At 37.3% G+C, this 15,683-nt stretch overlaps 2 protein-coding genes and 1 non-coding gene across 5 annotated transcripts; 1 reads left to right on the top strand and 2 right to left on the bottom strand.

Moving 5' to 3' along the window:
* Positions 1-2,407: 2,407 nt before the first annotated feature.
* LOC131435054 (synaptojanin-1) lies at positions 2,408-13,359 on the top strand. Of its 2 annotated transcripts, none has more exons than XM_058602539.1 (7): positions 2,408-2,891; positions 3,818-3,988; positions 8,737-10,173; positions 10,238-10,420; positions 10,484-10,595; positions 10,656-12,213; positions 12,278-13,359. In XM_058602539.1, the coding sequence occupies exons 2-7, from the start codon at positions 3,862-3,864 to the stop codon at positions 12,542-12,544; spliced, it is 3,684 nt and encodes a 1,227-aa protein (XP_058458522.1). In that variant the 5' UTR covers positions 2,408-2,891; positions 3,818-3,861; the 3' UTR covers positions 12,545-13,359. The 2 variants fall into 2 exon arrangements, with proteins under 2 accessions (XP_058458522.1, XP_058458523.1); XM_058602540.1 differs by lacking the exon at positions 2,408-2,891 and adding an exon at positions 3,569-3,703.
* On the bottom strand, positions 13,344-15,219 carry LOC131435055 (gastrula zinc finger protein XlCGF8.2DB-like). Of its 2 annotated transcripts, XM_058602542.1 has the most exons (3): positions 15,021-15,219; positions 14,179-14,960; positions 13,344-13,777 (listed from the first exon to the last, which is right to left on the bottom strand). In XM_058602542.1, exons 2-3 carry the CDS (start codon positions 14,898-14,900, stop codon positions 13,378-13,380), a joined length of 1,122 nt encoding a protein of 373 aa, XP_058458525.1. In that variant the 5' UTR covers positions 14,901-14,960; positions 15,021-15,219; the 3' UTR covers positions 13,344-13,377. The 2 variants fall into 2 exon arrangements, with proteins under 2 accessions (XP_058458525.1, XP_058458524.1); XM_058602541.1 differs by having other exon boundaries at positions 14,179-15,219.
* LOC131439739 (U6atac minor spliceosomal RNA) lies at positions 13,819-13,918 on the bottom strand. Its single transcript, XR_009231196.1, has one exon. It is a non-coding gene; the product is annotated as a U6atac minor spliceosomal RNA (small nuclear RNA).
* Positions 15,220-15,683: the final 464 nt, after the last annotated feature.

The following is a 15,683-nucleotide window of genomic DNA, read 5'->3' on the forward strand; positions in this document are numbered from 1 at the left end:
CACCAAAATCTCAATTTACGCACTTTATATATATATATATATATATATATATATATATATATATATATATATATATATATATATATATATATATATATATATATATATATATATATATATATATATATATGTATATATATATATATATATATATATATATATATATATATATATATATATATATATATATATATATATATATATATATATATAAAGTGTTTTTCCTAGACACGATTCACCAAAGGCCTTTTCTAACATTTTCAACGTTTCGGAACACTAAAATCCATTTGCAACACAAAATTTGAAGCACGCAAGTTGTTCTAAATTTTCATCCATTATAAAAATCGCTACACGAAAATTTTTCAACTTCTTTGTATAGACGCCAAACAAAAACTATTCGTACGATATGCGTCAAAATTTGACAGAATGTGTACAATCTAATAAAGATACAAAAATTCGTCCAAGACATTAAATGTGCGTCATTTCCTTAGCTTTTAAATACGCGATTCCATAAAACAACCTTTAACGTTAGTTTCATGAAAAAAGTTAAAAATTATACACATATGAAAAAAATTCAAACTTGGGCCTAATTTTTCCTCTTTTTTAGTTGAAAAAAGAAGCCTTAGGGGTTCAACTCAATCTTGGCAAAGTTTCAGAGTGGAGAGATTGATACTAGCAGTGAATTTTTTAATCTCGACCCGCACGCGCAGAGTGTACCGCAGCGCAACTTGCTCGAATACGGGCTTAACTTGTCGACACATGTCGCGCCACTGATCGAATCCTGACTTTCACATTTTATTGTTAGAAACGTTACAGTTAAGATCGCGGTGTAAAAATGAATCAAAATCAAAAACATTCGTTGCGTCGAGTTTCTTCTTCCATTCTTGAGAAATTCGATTTTTTGCAAGCAAATGATGTTTTGTGTGTACAGTGTAAAATTGTATGACTTTAATTGTTTTTCTGTAAAATATGAATATTCATGATTTTTTATATAACGACATAAGAAGTTTGATTTGAAAATTAGTTTTTACTTTTTTGTTCTCGGAATCGTAATAATCCTTTTTTTCCACGAGATTCCCTACTTTCGTAACAAAATATCTTGATGTGTTCATCGTATGCGCTGTCTTACGAATACTCCAGTTATTTGGCAAAACTTTCATGTTTCAATTCGGTAAGATAACCGCAAGGCAAATATGGATTTTGAAAATTATGCGTAGTTAGAATCAGCAAGGTGAAGTATTGTCATTCGTGCGCTTGGAGTTTTGCACGCCTTATTTTGGCACTGAATTACTCCTGCAATTGTCACCTTTTACGACATGGAAGCAGCAACCCAGTGGATCTGTTCTTGGCTCATTTTTTTCCGCCGGATTCCACACGGCATCTAGGCTGGTACTGTCCAGAGGAAGATAATATGTACTATCAATCTCCTAGTGGACCTCAGCCCCTGTCATCAAGTTGAAACCGGTTGAAACGGAAGACAACCACGAGGAAAGGTCCTAAATGCAAATGACAGTTTCTCTTTGTTTACTTTCTCTTTCGATTTTCACGGTCCTATTGTCAATCCCTCCCTCTAACTCTTTACATAGAATAACGACTGAACCCAGCGACTTTCGATCTGTAGTTAAGAAATTGTTAGAAAATACAGGAATACACCGTAATAATTGAAAAAGTAAGTAAACAAAAAAAACTGTCATTTGCACTTAGGACCTTTTCTAATGTTCATCGAAAACAGCCAGGAATCCCTCTCAGCAGGCGGTTCTATTTTGTTGGTCGTTGAGCGCTTGTTGAACAACATACTGCATGAAATATTCGTTCAGTTTGCTGGAACGGTTTGTTATTGTTTTTTCTCTTGCAAAAATAGTGTGAAAATTATGTGTTACCTTCATATAGAAAGAAGATTTGTTGTTATTCTACGTGAAGTAGAAGTATTGTACAGGTATGTAGTGTTAGTTTAAAAAACTAGTCCAACGGGGCTCCAACTCCTCAAATTAAAAATGGCGCAACAATAGAATTCTGTCTGCCAGGTTTGTTGAAAGAAAAAAATGGCATTCGGTTCAACGGTCTGTTTCAAAATCGGCAAACGAAGGTCCCGTGTTGGCCTTCCGTTGAACGATTGATTGACCGTTCATTGGACCAATGATCCAACGTATTGGACTAACGAAGGACCACCGTTGAACGGGATCTTCTTTCAAAACCATCATTCACGAAACTTTTCAAGATACTATGAATTTTAATGTGAAGCCAGTGTATGGAACGCAGCCAGATTTGTGCGAGCGATATGATCGTTTCGAAAGAAAGGAAAAAAATAACCAAAACAATCAACACAAACACATTTTTCTCACTTCAATAATAAACTTCTCTCTTCTCTATCGATTATTTACTCCACAACAATATCTCTTCGGTCAGTCGCAATCGATTTTTCAATCACGAATGAAATGTCAAATTGTTTAGTGGTATACGCTAGCATCGGTCCGCGAGTGAAAATATTTACAAGAATTTCTTTAAAGATGCGGCTATTTTCACAAATTCAATCGCAATGAACTCTAGACTTTTTGTGTATCTTTCAATTTTGGGTATATCGTAGAAAATTCAGTGCTCTCGAAGCATGAAATGTAACTAAATCGGATTAACGAAAAGAGTTATGCCTGTTCGGAAACAGAAGAAGTACCGTGACAAATAGCTGAAACATACGAAACAGATTTCTCTTACGTCATTGATGCATTCATTTCCTGAATTGCAATTTACCACGAGTGCAAAATAGTGTCAGTAAAAACAAGAATTAAGTGGATACAGAACGTTGCAGAACTTTTTCTTCTTCCATGTACTGAAGAAATACATTCGTGGGGGCGTATTAATATTTTCGGAAACAAGAGGAAAGACGAAAGCGAAAGGTATGTATGTGGAATGGTTGCCAATGATTCAAATGAAGACAGGTTAGAAGTTTTATAAATATGTATTCGAAATGCTATTACGCTATATGTTCTATATGGTAACTATAATCAAAGGTTCCTGTAAACGTTTTCAAACTCTATTCCCAACACTAATTCTCTGTTACGGATCAAGAACAAATCACTGTCGGCATGAATTATAATCGGTCTCAGCAGTCGAAAACGAAATAGAAGGGCTAAGTTTTCTGTGTCAATAATATTCAAAAGCTAGATTGAACAAAATCATTTATATATAAATATAATGCAAACTAACCGCTGTTCCGTTAATGTGTTTTTCTAAAGGTATAGTTTACAAATAATGCCAATGACAGCCTTTGTGAATCTTGATGAGATAACTTTATAGGTCAAGTAACAACTCGTTTTTTTCCTTGTTGTGTCTTTGCGATGACTGAGACCGGTTACGGTTGATCTCACTCGAGTAACAACTCTTACGCACTATTGTGGTAGGTTTCTGTTACGAAACGTCTCGTCCTGAATTCCAACTAACGGAAATAAATCGCAACACATTTTAGTCCTTTAAACTTAGGCTCAGAAATATAGAACTAAAACATACCAGCAATGATGGCAACACTGTTCTATCTATAATTAACATTAACCGTGGGAAAATGCTGGAATCGTGAGAAAATATGTGCTGAAAGACGAAGAGAAGTAAACTCAAACGATTCCTTTTCTCAGTGGTCTTCTTCGAAGCTGACTTGAAGGGTCACAATTAGCGTGTCGTCTATGCAGTGATGATAATCATTAATCTGCCGGTGGTGGGTAAACTGTCTAAGGTTGATCTATTACTTGTTATTTGCATGTCTCATTCTTCACTTCCCACAAATCCTTACGGGATGAAATTCGATTTAAATTTGCTCTTTCTATTACAGGTCCAAGAAGTGAATACGGTTACTCCTCGAACACCAAGCACAAGATGGCCCTGTCTAAGGGATTCCGAGTGCTCGAGAAATCGAAACCACCTTCACCGCATAGCGTACTGTTGGAACATCGGAACAAGTCGGAAACGCTTCTGTTTGAATCGCAAGCCGTCGCGGTGTTATGTAAGTTTAATAAACCAGCTGATTGTAATTTTGTTTGCTCATGTGTCAGAGGAACCATGTACTGTTCGGTGAAGCATGTGCCTTGATTCTTCGAATTGCATCGAATCGAAGGAGGAAAACACACTTTTGTTTCACTTCGTTCGTAGGATTTATTGGTGCATGATAACTTTTACTGATTACTTTTAGCAGCTTGATGAGTGCGCTAGGTCGGACGGTCATTAACATTTGAAAATATTTTGTACACTTAGTTACACGGTTCCAATTTGAACTGGTCATATCTTTACATAGAGTTTATACGTTTAAAATATATACCATCGCAACAGTGTATTCATAGGAATAAAACTATAAACTATAATAACTATAAAAATTTATATACATTTTGTTTCGATACTAGAGGTTTTATCTCTAAGGTCATTCGCCTCTTTGGGCACGAAAATATTCTGATATTATGTGCGTGGTTGTGAATCGAACCAAGCTGGGCTGCATGCAAAATATAAGTTGGAGTAATTTCCATAACATAAAATGGAATCGAAAACGAGTTTTTGATGCGGAACACATCTTCTACTTCTTCTTATTCTATATAATGGTACGTTTCAACAGTCGTACATGTTTTGAACACCTACAACATAGTCATATACAGTTTAAACAGCGATTGTTCATCGAGAAATACTCCCAAATATTTCACACAAGTCATTCTTCTTAAATTGAATTTGAGAATTGATTTGTTCTTTTGTGCGAAAAGCACTTATTCAGATTCAGCATCATTCGGTTGATGTCAAACCAATCTGCTATGTTTTCCACAGTTCTATATAAAATGTTCAAAATGACGAATGTAACACTGAAAGATTCTCTTTGTTTACTTTCTCTTTTGATTATTACGGTACTCTTAGCAATTCTTTTCTTCAATTATTTACCGATAATAATAACTAAAGCTATCATCTTATAATCTTCACTGAAGAAATTACCGAAAAAACAGGAATCGTCGAAGAAATATTTTGAGATCATCAATCAATTTTGCACAATCATTAAAGATTTTCTACACGCAGAAACAAATATTGTAAAAATAAATAAATTCGATTTTTTATTTGTTGGTATAGTGACAATAACAATTCTGGTTTCAACCAATATTTTTTTTTTTGAACAACCAACATTTGTTCAAATGAATTATATTCTAATTAAAATCAAACATATTTTGTTTTAATCTGCGATATCTCGGCTTGAAACAACTGTTTCCTTGGTTTTATGGGTAACTAATCGTTTTATTGACTACATTTTTATTATCTTTCTTGTATGCCGAAAGAAGTGGAGTCCTGAAAATACTCCCATGCTAAAGTGTATCATTATAATCATTTCTATCATAATATTTAGTACATGTACGAAGTAGAATTACCTACCGCTGTTGGTAAATTATCGAATTCCAGAATTGTAACTAAATAGCTGATATCATTTTTTTGGTTTTTACGGTATGCGAGAAAAAAAACTTTATTTTCAAAGCAAAATCGCCTCTGGCCCAATTTTTTTCTCAATTAGATTACATCTTTGTTGTCTATATATAAGGTCACAAATATAAAATCTAAGAAATAAACATAGAGAAATGATATTTTATAGATAATTCAATTTTGTTTCACTCGCTCATTATTTCATTGATTGGAAATATTTCTTCGTCTCTGGGAAGAACCAACAATCTCCGCCTCCAGTGACGGTGATGATTTCCGACTTCAAAGCATTCCGTACTGCGCTTCCTACATTCCTTCCGGAAGTGAAAGTCTCATTTCAAATCGGACTAAGAGGAGAAGATCGCGAACGTCTTCTGCAGTATTCGAATATGACCTACTTTCAAAGTATGTTCAGTGCAATTGTGGACAAAATAACCGGAATTGTAAAACTTACTCAGCAGTTCGAGAATGTCCACAATTTTAATTTGATGGTGATCATATTTTTTTCAATATGATCATATTTCAACTCAAGTATTGTTACAAGATATCATTACTGAGACGAATTTTGATGAAATTAAGGGAATCATAAGGAAACTTGTAAACTTGAAGGCTCCTGATAATGATTGAATATTTAATATGCTTATTAAAAATCTTCCCGATGTTGCTTTGAGACTCTTGGGTAAAATTCAACAAGTGTTTTGGATTAGAGTACAAATATAGAACCATAAAGATGTAATGTCACATAATTTTATAAGCAAATTCCGACAAAAATCGATGCAATCTTCAATTGTCTCTGTATTAGTTAGTAAGTTAGTATACAAGTTCCCTTTCTCCCATTACACACTACAAGTAGGTTTATAACTTTCCCTACAAAAAATCATAGAAATGCGGTTGCAAATAATGTCTTAATGGTAATAACCAAATCATGTATATCTTAGGGCTGAAAAGTCACCACTTGTAACTAAACATCTAACTTAAATGTTAATTTTTTGCTTAACTTTTATTACATAGCCCTGCCAAGTGGGAATAATGTGATAGTTTAGATTAAATGTCAATATTGCACTATAAGGGACCGTTCATAAACCACGTAGACCAAAATCTGATATTTTTTACCCCACCCCCCTCCCTCCCCCTCGTAAACTTTCCTAGACTTTCCAATAACCCCCCCCCCCCTCCCCTCCCAATAAAACTACTCTGACTTAATTTTTTTAATCATTTTTCAGTGAAAGGTTACTAAGTCTTCAGTCACTGATAGATTTTTATAGTTTACATTCTGTAATAAGATTAAATAAAATCTGATCCAGTACCGTTGTCATAAAGTCTTAGTTATTCAAGATATTCAAGAGGTAAAGATATACAATAAATCTCAAACCGCTTCACTGGATGAACGATGAGAAAGCAAATGTGATTAAAATAACACATTATGTAAACAACCTTTCGTGGGCATACGATTTTTAGACGAGGAACGATAAGATAGTTAGTTAACACACAATTTTAATGTTTTTGTAATATCTTTCATAACCAATAAACTTACAGTTTCCCTTGAAAAAGACCATAAACAGTGGTCGAAACGTCAGGCAGTATATAACAGCCGTTCTTATTTAACAGACCGGTAAAGCCGAACCGAAACCATAATTATTGCAAAATTAAAATAAACAATTTTATGGGTGGAAATAGTTGCTTGGTTCGATTTCAACCTCTGGGATCTATTTTTAGGTAAATGTTTACTTTCGCAATTCTAATTATTTTGATTTTTCAAATCCTTTTTTTTTTTTTTGTTTAGAAGAAACCACACTGACAACTTCTTTACGTCAGAACAAAAATATGAATAACTTTTTAGACTTCCTCGCGAATTAGTATTTTCATAATTAATTTCTTTTTCTTCGATGAGTGATAAATTTTGATCATTTTGTCACCCTACTAACATGTTAACTTGTCGTCTGTCGACACATGTCGCGCGACAGATCGAATCCTAACTTTGTCAGTTTATTGTTAGCAACTTTTCAGGCAGAAAACGAGTAAAATTGGGACAAAGGATTTACGTGAGTAGTAAAATAATGGTGACATAAAGTGTTTGCACAGTTGCAATTTTTTTATGATTTGGTTTTTCTGGTTTACAAAAACTCAATACTTCAAACGTGTCCTGGGAAGAGAAAACTTTCATTATTAATTCCTTGTCTCCGTGCGGCTCAACATAGTGAAACGATTGTGTTCCAGGAATAATTTTACGTTTTTCGAAACGATTCTTAAGAAATTTTTTTGCTTTTACATAATCTTCCGAACATTTGTATATGACGTGCCATTCTTTTGATAGTTTCTCCAGCACCGTCGCATGGCCCTTTTCCATGAGTTCCAGTTATGGCGTTTTGAATAACGAATGCGTAATTTTCCACAAAGTCGTAAATTATTAAACTTTCGTCACTCTTCAAATTTTTTTCACATTTTGCAAATATGAAGTTTGTTTTAGAGCAATGAAAGAATGCATGTGCTGCTCAGCCATAGCCGAAGCAGAAAAAAAGTCAACGCCGGAGAGCTCGGATCGGTCGGATCGGCATAATGCGGATAGCCTTTTGAACCCGTATCCGAGCGAATAGCACTGCGATGCTCTCCGCGCGTGCGGGTCGTAATTGAAAAATTCACTGCATTGAAAAATTCACTGCAATTCACTCTGAAAACTTGCCAAGATTGAGTTAAACTCTTGAGTTTCTTTTTTACAACAAAAAAAATGAATTTTTTTTATTTGTTTATTAATTTTTAACCTTTTACATTATATTAACTTTAAAGGTTGTTTTATGGATTCGCTTATTTGAAAACTAAGGAAAAGACGCACATTTCATGTCTTGGACGAATTTTTGTATTTTTATTAGATTTTACTGTTGAAGAAAGGCTCTTTTTCGAAAACGCGAAAATTCAAAAAATCAGATGAAAAAAAATTTGGGTGGCTGATTTTGCGCGGAATGCCCCGTATAGAGAATTATAACTTGTCTAGCACAGTATTCAAAACGATGTGATACGTACCGCAGCACAAAGCGAACTGCTAACTTAAATGTTTCCAATGTAAATTTATCCCATATTGCAATAAATAATACATTTACAAAATGATAACTAATAGGATTCTAAACTAAATGTTACTGTCGTATTTTGGCTGGTTTCCCGTTTTTAAGTACATTTTAACAACTCTATAGAAAAATTCCAATCAAATAATCCCTCAACCTAAAACCAAAAAACAATTTATTCGACATTTCTTTACTCTCTGTGTCGAAATATTCACTGGTTGAACATGTCTAACGTCTACTATTTTCCTTTGTACAGCTGCCCAGGAGACGGAAATTGTGCGCAAACAATACACCAAAGTACTGGACGCCTACGGCTGTCTAGGCGTGCTCCAGTTGAATGCCGGGGACAGTTCGCTGCTGTATCTGGTGATGGTCACCGGTTGTTTTTCGGTCGGCAAAATAATGGACAGTGAAGTCTTCCGTATTACCCAGACGCAGTTTGTTTCCCTACAGTATCAACCAACGAACGAGGACCGTGTTTCGGAAATAAGAAAAGTTCTCAATTCAGGAACGTTTTATTTCTCCTTCTTGAACCCCGCCGCCAGTAGTAACTTGCAACAAAATATAAGTAGTTACAATTTCGATATAACACTATCGGCTCAGCGTAGAAGAAGAACAGTCGACACGGATAACCGATTCTTCTGGAATCGAATGCTGTTTATCCACATGCTGCGATTTGGAGTGGAATGCAACTTCTGGCTGCTGAAGGCGATGTGTGGATCGGTGGAAATTCGTACCGTGTATGCAGGAAGCAAGCAAGCCAGGGCGGCTATCATCTCGAGACTTAGCTGTGAACGAGCGGGAACCCGGTTTAATGTGAGAGGTACGAATGATGAAGGTTGCGTTGCAAATTTCGTCGAAACAGAACAGTGTATTTATCTGGAGAGTGAGGTATCTTCCTACATACAAACACGTGGAAGTGTCCCACTGTTTTGGGAGCAACCGGGTGTACAGGTGGGATCGCATAAAGTTAAACTATCACGGGGTTATGAATCATCTAAATCAGCGTTCGACCGACACATGTTATCTATGAAGGCTCGCTATGGCAAACAAGCAATAATCAATCTGCTCGGAACGAGCTTGATTGGAAGTAAGGAGGGTGAAGCGATGTTGAGTAACGAATTTCAGCGTCATCACAAGGAATCCAACCATATGGATGTGCCACACATCGTTTTCGATTATCACCAGGAATGCAGAGGCGGCAACACGGGTGCCCTTACGAAGTTGAAGGCTAAAATAGACTCCATGTGTGCAGACTTTGGATTTTTCTACGCAATAGGGGACAGTGTTTTTCGTGAGCAGAAAGGCGCCATCCGGACCAACTGTCTCGATTGTTTGGACCGTACTAATTGCGTTCAGACTTACTTAGGATTGGAAGTTCTCAGTGAACAAATTCTTCAAATGACTGCGCTTCCTGAAAAGAAGCAACAGATTAACTCTAGATTTGAGGAAGTATTCCGTCAGATGTGGATAAACAACGGTAACGAAGTTAGTAAAATCTACGCTGGAACCGGTGCTATACAAGGCGGTTCCAAGCTGATGGATGGAGCTCGGTCTGCTGCCCGAACCATCCAAAACAACTTGCTTGACAGCTCCAAACAGGAAGCCATCGATGTTTTACTGGTCGGTTCGACGCTTAGCTCGGAGTTGGCGGATCGTGCTAGAATCCTGCTACCGTCGAATATGCTTCATGGTGAATAAGCAATTTTTTTTTCATTATGGAAATAATAATTTTTTCTTAATCCCATTAATTCAAGCTCCCACGCCTGTTCTGCGGGAAATGTGCCGGCGCTATGAGGAATTTGTTGATCCACTGGACATTCGAATCGCCTGTGGAACATACAACGTGAATGGCGGTAAGCACTTTCGAAGTGTTGTCTACAAGGATGTGTCATTGGCCGATTGGCTTCTGGATTGCCACCGATTGGCCAGATCGAAATGTAAGATTGAACAGATTGTATTTCGTTCGAAGTGTAATTTTGAGCAACTTCTTTATGTTTCAGCTCTTGTAGATGTTAGTCATCCAGAGGATACAGACGAAACACCGATAGATATCTTTGCAATCGGATTTCAAGAAATAGTAGATTTGAACGCCTCAAACATTGTGGCCGCCAGGTAGGAGCGTGCTTTCGTTGTTAAACCGTAGCCTAGAATGTCATATTGTTTTCGTTACAGTTCGGACAACGCCAAAGCCTGGGCTGAGGAGCTGCAGAAGGTGATCAGTCGAGACGAGGAATATGTGCTCCTGACATATCAGCAGTTGGTTGGAGTTTGTCTGTATATCTACATCCGACCAAAGCATGCGCAATTCATCCGAGATGTTGCCATCGATTGCGTTAAAACGGGACTGGGAGGTGCAACTGGAAATAAAGGTGCTGCGGCAATTCGTTTCGTCATCCATGGAACATCGATTTGCTTTGTTTGTGCTCATTTTGCTGCCGGACAGTCGCAGGTTGCCGAGCGCAATGCAGACTACGCGGAAATCACACGGAAGATTGCGTTCCCGATGGGCCGTTCATTGAAGTCCCACGACTACATTTTTTGGTGTGGCGATTTTAACTACCGAATCGATATGGATAAAGATGAGTTGAAGGAGTTACTGAAACAGGGCGACATCGGGTCCGTGCTGCAGTACGACCAGTTGAGAATTCAACAGAACACCGGAAGTGTGTTCAATGAGTTTCTGGAAGGGGAAATATCATTTCCTCCGACGTACAAATACGACTTATTCAGTGATGATTACGATACGAGTGAAAAATGTCGGGCACCGGCTTGGACTGATCGCGTTTTGTGGCGACGACGTAAGCAAAGTCCGGACGCTGATAAACATCCGGATTGGAATCCTGGCAACTTGGTACACTACGGACGCGCTGAATTGAAACAAAGTGACCATCGACCAGTGATTGCGATAATCGATATAGGAATTTGCAAAATCGATCAGCAACGAAGATCGCAAGTGTTCAATGATGTGATTAGAGACTTGGGACCCCCGGACGGGACCATTCTCATTCAAGCAACGAACCCCTCTAACAGCGGTGCTGATTCCGGAGACGAAGACGAAGGTAGTATCTACGATGAGAATTTGATGAGTGCTCTGATCCAAGAGCTCACACAAATTGGAGAAGTGACCCTAGTAAGATTCGTCGGTGACACGATGTGGGTCACATTCCGTGATGGGCAGTCAGCGTTAACTGCTGCACTGAAGCAGTTTGTTCAAGTTTGCGGAGTGAGTCTTTCTATCAAACTGAAAACCGAAAACTGGATTCAACGAGTAGAGAAAGAAATTCTTCTCTGTACACCAAATACTGTGAGCTTTTGCAATAACGAAATGGGTGATTATAACAGTCTCGGCATCCCGGAAGTTCCTTCACGTCCCAAGAGTCCACCCACTCATCAGCAAGCGCCATCGCGACCGGCTCCGCCGGGTCGGCCACCGATGCCAAAATCACCTCAAGCATCACCAAAACATCAGCCCACCCATCATCACCATCCGAAGGCCGGTGTAATTAGTTTAGGGGCAGAAGTATTACTAGCTTCGAAGCTGCAACAAAAGCCAGTCATGCCACCGGTACCGTTAGTGCCATCGTCCACACCTTCCAAAACAACTCCTCCCATCGAGGAATACGCCAGCTCTAGTCCGATCACAGGTTCGCCTGTCCATGGTCCTACTTCCTCGACCGGCACGCCTACCCAAGATACAGGAGCAATCTATGAGGAAATCAGCGATGATATTGTTAGCATCATTCCGTCAGCTCCGATTTGTTGTTTTCATATCTAATCACCATCCCACTTTACAGGCCATACCTGAACCGAGAGGGCCTCCTCCGCCTCCACCACGCTGCGACGTGTACGATTTGGATGTAGTAAGCAACAGTAAACCAAACAAGTCATCTCCTCCAGGAACATCCGGCAGTTCCGGTGCAGGCTCACCACAATCCTCGCTACCCCCGGGAACTCCTAAAACCAATCCTCCTCCGTTACCCATGCGACGAGGTATGCCACCTCCAATACCAAACCGAAGTGGGGGAGCACCGCCCCTACCGGCTCGGCCAAGCAACCCGTAAAAATAGATTCCAAAGTTTATGTTTAAATCAAGCTATAGTCCACATAATGTTACTCACACTTTGCGCAGAACAGAGCAGAATATTTACTTACTGTAACTGTTTTCCAACACAAACATTAGAAACTGTCTAATCAGAAGCAGGATAGTCACTGAATGCAGAAATCTCCTTAACGATAATCACAAACTGACTGTGTATGTTGCAAACATAAGTATTTACTAGAAGCATTCCAACGTTGATTGGTTGAATGGCATTATAAAAGATTTTATCTATGTTGGAATGATATTCACTGCTATCATCATGCTGCTATTGATGTTGAAAGCAGCTTTATGTGTATGTGTGTATATTTTTTTCGTATTTATTGTTAATTTATTGGCTAAAACTATTCAGTGTAAGTTCTATTCATATTTGTTCCGACTGTATAAAATACTTGTAGGCAAAATAGATTCCTTATTATTTTTCGTTATTGTGAGGTACTCAAAAGTTTACCGATGTACTAAATGAAGTATTATGTTGAAATATAGCTGACGCTTAAGCATATTATGTCCGGAATTATTGCGTTTTGTAAGACGAAGCGGTTAAAAATGGTGGTTACAATTCAAATCGAAGAAATGACATTAAACAATAGCTATTACCATATAATTAGCATCGTTTAAAGCATACTTACCGCTAGTGTGTAAGTAAAAATAGCGAAATCTAGTGAAGGGTCTTGCAATGAAATCGTATTTGTAGGAAAGACTATAGCAAACAATTTAACACATCTGATCAATTAGTGTCCGTTATAAAACAGAAAACAATAAACTTGCAATTATAAACTAGTTCCATGTTTTATTTACTTATATGGTCATCACATTTTTACTACTCTCAGCACAACCGTCAATTGTTTCTGCCGGTGGATTAGTTATATCATGGTTTCGAAAGCTCGCATCTTCCGCACCGTGCTGTTCTTTCCGATGGTCCCGTAATGCGAAAGCCCGAGCATAGTTCGCCCCACATATTTCACAACAGTAGCTTAGCTTATTCGCTCTTTGGTGTTCTTCCATGTGCTTACGGACCATATACAAGGAACTGAACGGACGATTACATTCAGAACAGGAGAATGGTTTGGTGTGAGTTTTTTTGTGACCGTGAAGCTGAACTGATGTTTTAAAAGTTTTCGAACAGAATGTACATCGGTAGTTCCGTTCACTCGAGTGTGTTTTCAAGTGATGATTGTACGCTGATTGAACTTTAAATCTGCAAAAAGAAATTGATTCGCAAGTGAGTAAGAAGTAAAGAAAAAAAAGTACTAGGGTCGGATTTGTGTGTGCCTCCGACCCTGAAAATGTTCCATCCTTGTCAAGGGGAGTGCTAACCTGCTCTCCTTTCAAAAGACACGTTAGGAATCGAAATGGAAATGTATATAAATCGAAGTACAAATAAAACTATTCTATCGATGAGTAATGGAACATTATAAATGTGCAAATTATTTACAGCAAAGACTCAAACCAAAAAAATCATTAATTGCATCGAATTGAGTAAATTGTTAATTGACGCTTCTCAAAGCTTCAACTTGCTAAGAAAATTTATCAGTGCTCAAAGTAATAAATTATCTGTTAATATGTGAATGAGCTATACCGCAAAGGCATACAATTTACCTCTTCTTACAGTAAGGACAAACGAAAGGCCGGGTATCCTCGTGCGTTCGAAGGTGAATGGTCAAGCAGTTGGATATGCGAAATCGCTTGCCACATATATCACAGCAATACGGTCGTTCTCCAGTATGAATCCTTTCATGTTTCACTTTTTCGTGTGGACGTTTAAACCTCCGCCCGCAATAATTACATGGGTATCCTTTACCACTCTTGTTAATTAGTAGAACACGCGAGCCTTCGCCATGACCTAGCATATGCATCTGTAAGTGTTCTTCACTATTAAACGATCTGTTACAGATATGGCAATGGTTCTTCATTTTAATTTGAAAACCAAGCATATTATTTTTGTCATGCATTTTCATGTGAAGCTTTAAACTTCTGACGCTTTTCAGCCCTGTATGACAAATTTTACACATAAAGCAAGGTAACTCCCCAGATGATTCTTCATCGTTGCTAATTTCAGTAAAGCCAAAGTTGATCTTATTGTCGTCTATTTCCTCCAATTCAATCATGATATCCTCTTCTCGATGGTACTGATTAATGTGTTCTGTTATGGAATAGAAAGTGATTCCACACGAATCACACTTATAAACTGTTGACAGATTCTCATGTGTTTGTACAACTTCTTCATGTTGTATTGTTTCACCAAAGTTAATAATTTTAACTTCTTGCAAGTTCTCTTCTAAATTTACATTATTCACACTAGCGGAGTTTTGTGTTTGCATGATCTCTTCAACACCTTGTTGTCATAAGGATCAATAATATGAATAGGTGTCTTTTGAAATCTGTGAAATAAAACCAGTCACGTTACTTTGAAATATCATTATCATCGCATCGTAGAATACAAATCACAGCGTCAATCGAAAATTTATTTTTCCACGCTGAATACTGCAAATGGATGGAGGTTTCAAAGTAGTTTATCAAACACTTTGTTTGAAATTATTCCTAACATCAATCTTTAACAAGATATAGATATAATAAAGAAAATGATACTTCAGCAAATCTTATCAACATCACTCTGCACAATCGAACCCAATATTATTGTTTTCCTAACAAACAGAGAGTCGATAAAACAGAAGTACACGCTTTCATCGATTAACAAAGAATACATTTTTAGTGCTCTACACTGTAAAAATAATATATTAAAAATATACATTACACTGAAGAGAGTTAGTAAAATTTATCGAGTTCTGGCGAATACACGAAAATTCTCGAATATGATCTTTCCGAAATATGCAGTTAGTTATCCAACTCAATTCTTTCCAAAATATGCTGTTAGTTATTCAACTCAATTATAGATCTTAATCATTAATTTTTAAAAGAATAGAAAGTTATTGCTTCAATGAAAAAGAACTCATGATCACTCATTCTTCTAGACGAAGTAGTTCTTCTGAATCGTTTTTGAATGGATTGCCAAGTTCACATGACCACCCGACGAACAACCAAAATAGGTTAACGCCCGGATTAAATAAACGATATAAAACAAAAGTGCTTATGCGAGAGAGACC

This window comes from Malaya genurostris, chromosome 3, assembly GCF_030247185.1.
Source record: "Malaya genurostris strain Urasoe2022 chromosome 3, Malgen_1.1, whole genome shotgun sequence".
NCBI classification, from domain to species: Eukaryota; Metazoa; Arthropoda; class Insecta; order Diptera; family Culicidae; genus Malaya; species Malaya genurostris.

Coding starts and splice junctions, on each gene's coding strand:
- LOC131435054 (XM_058602539.1), top strand. CDS start 3,862: ATGGCCCTGTCTAAGGGATTCCGAGTGCTCGAGAAATCGAAACCACCT. Junction 10,421..10,483: donor CCGATTGGCCAGATCGAAAT/GTAAGATTGAAC, acceptor TTTATGTTTCAG/CTCTTGTAGATGTTAGTCAT. Junction 10,596..10,655: donor TCAAACATTGTGGCCGCCAG/GTAGGAGCGTGC, acceptor TTTTCGTTACAG/TTCGGACAACGCCAAAGCCT.
- LOC131435055 (XM_058602542.1), bottom strand. CDS start 14,900: ATGCAAACACAAAACTCCGCTAGTGTGAATAATGTAAATTTAGAAGAG. Junction 13,778..14,178: donor TGTCCTTACTGTAAGAAGAG/GTAAATTGTATG, acceptor TTCTTTTTGCAG/ATTTAAAGTTCAATCAGCGT.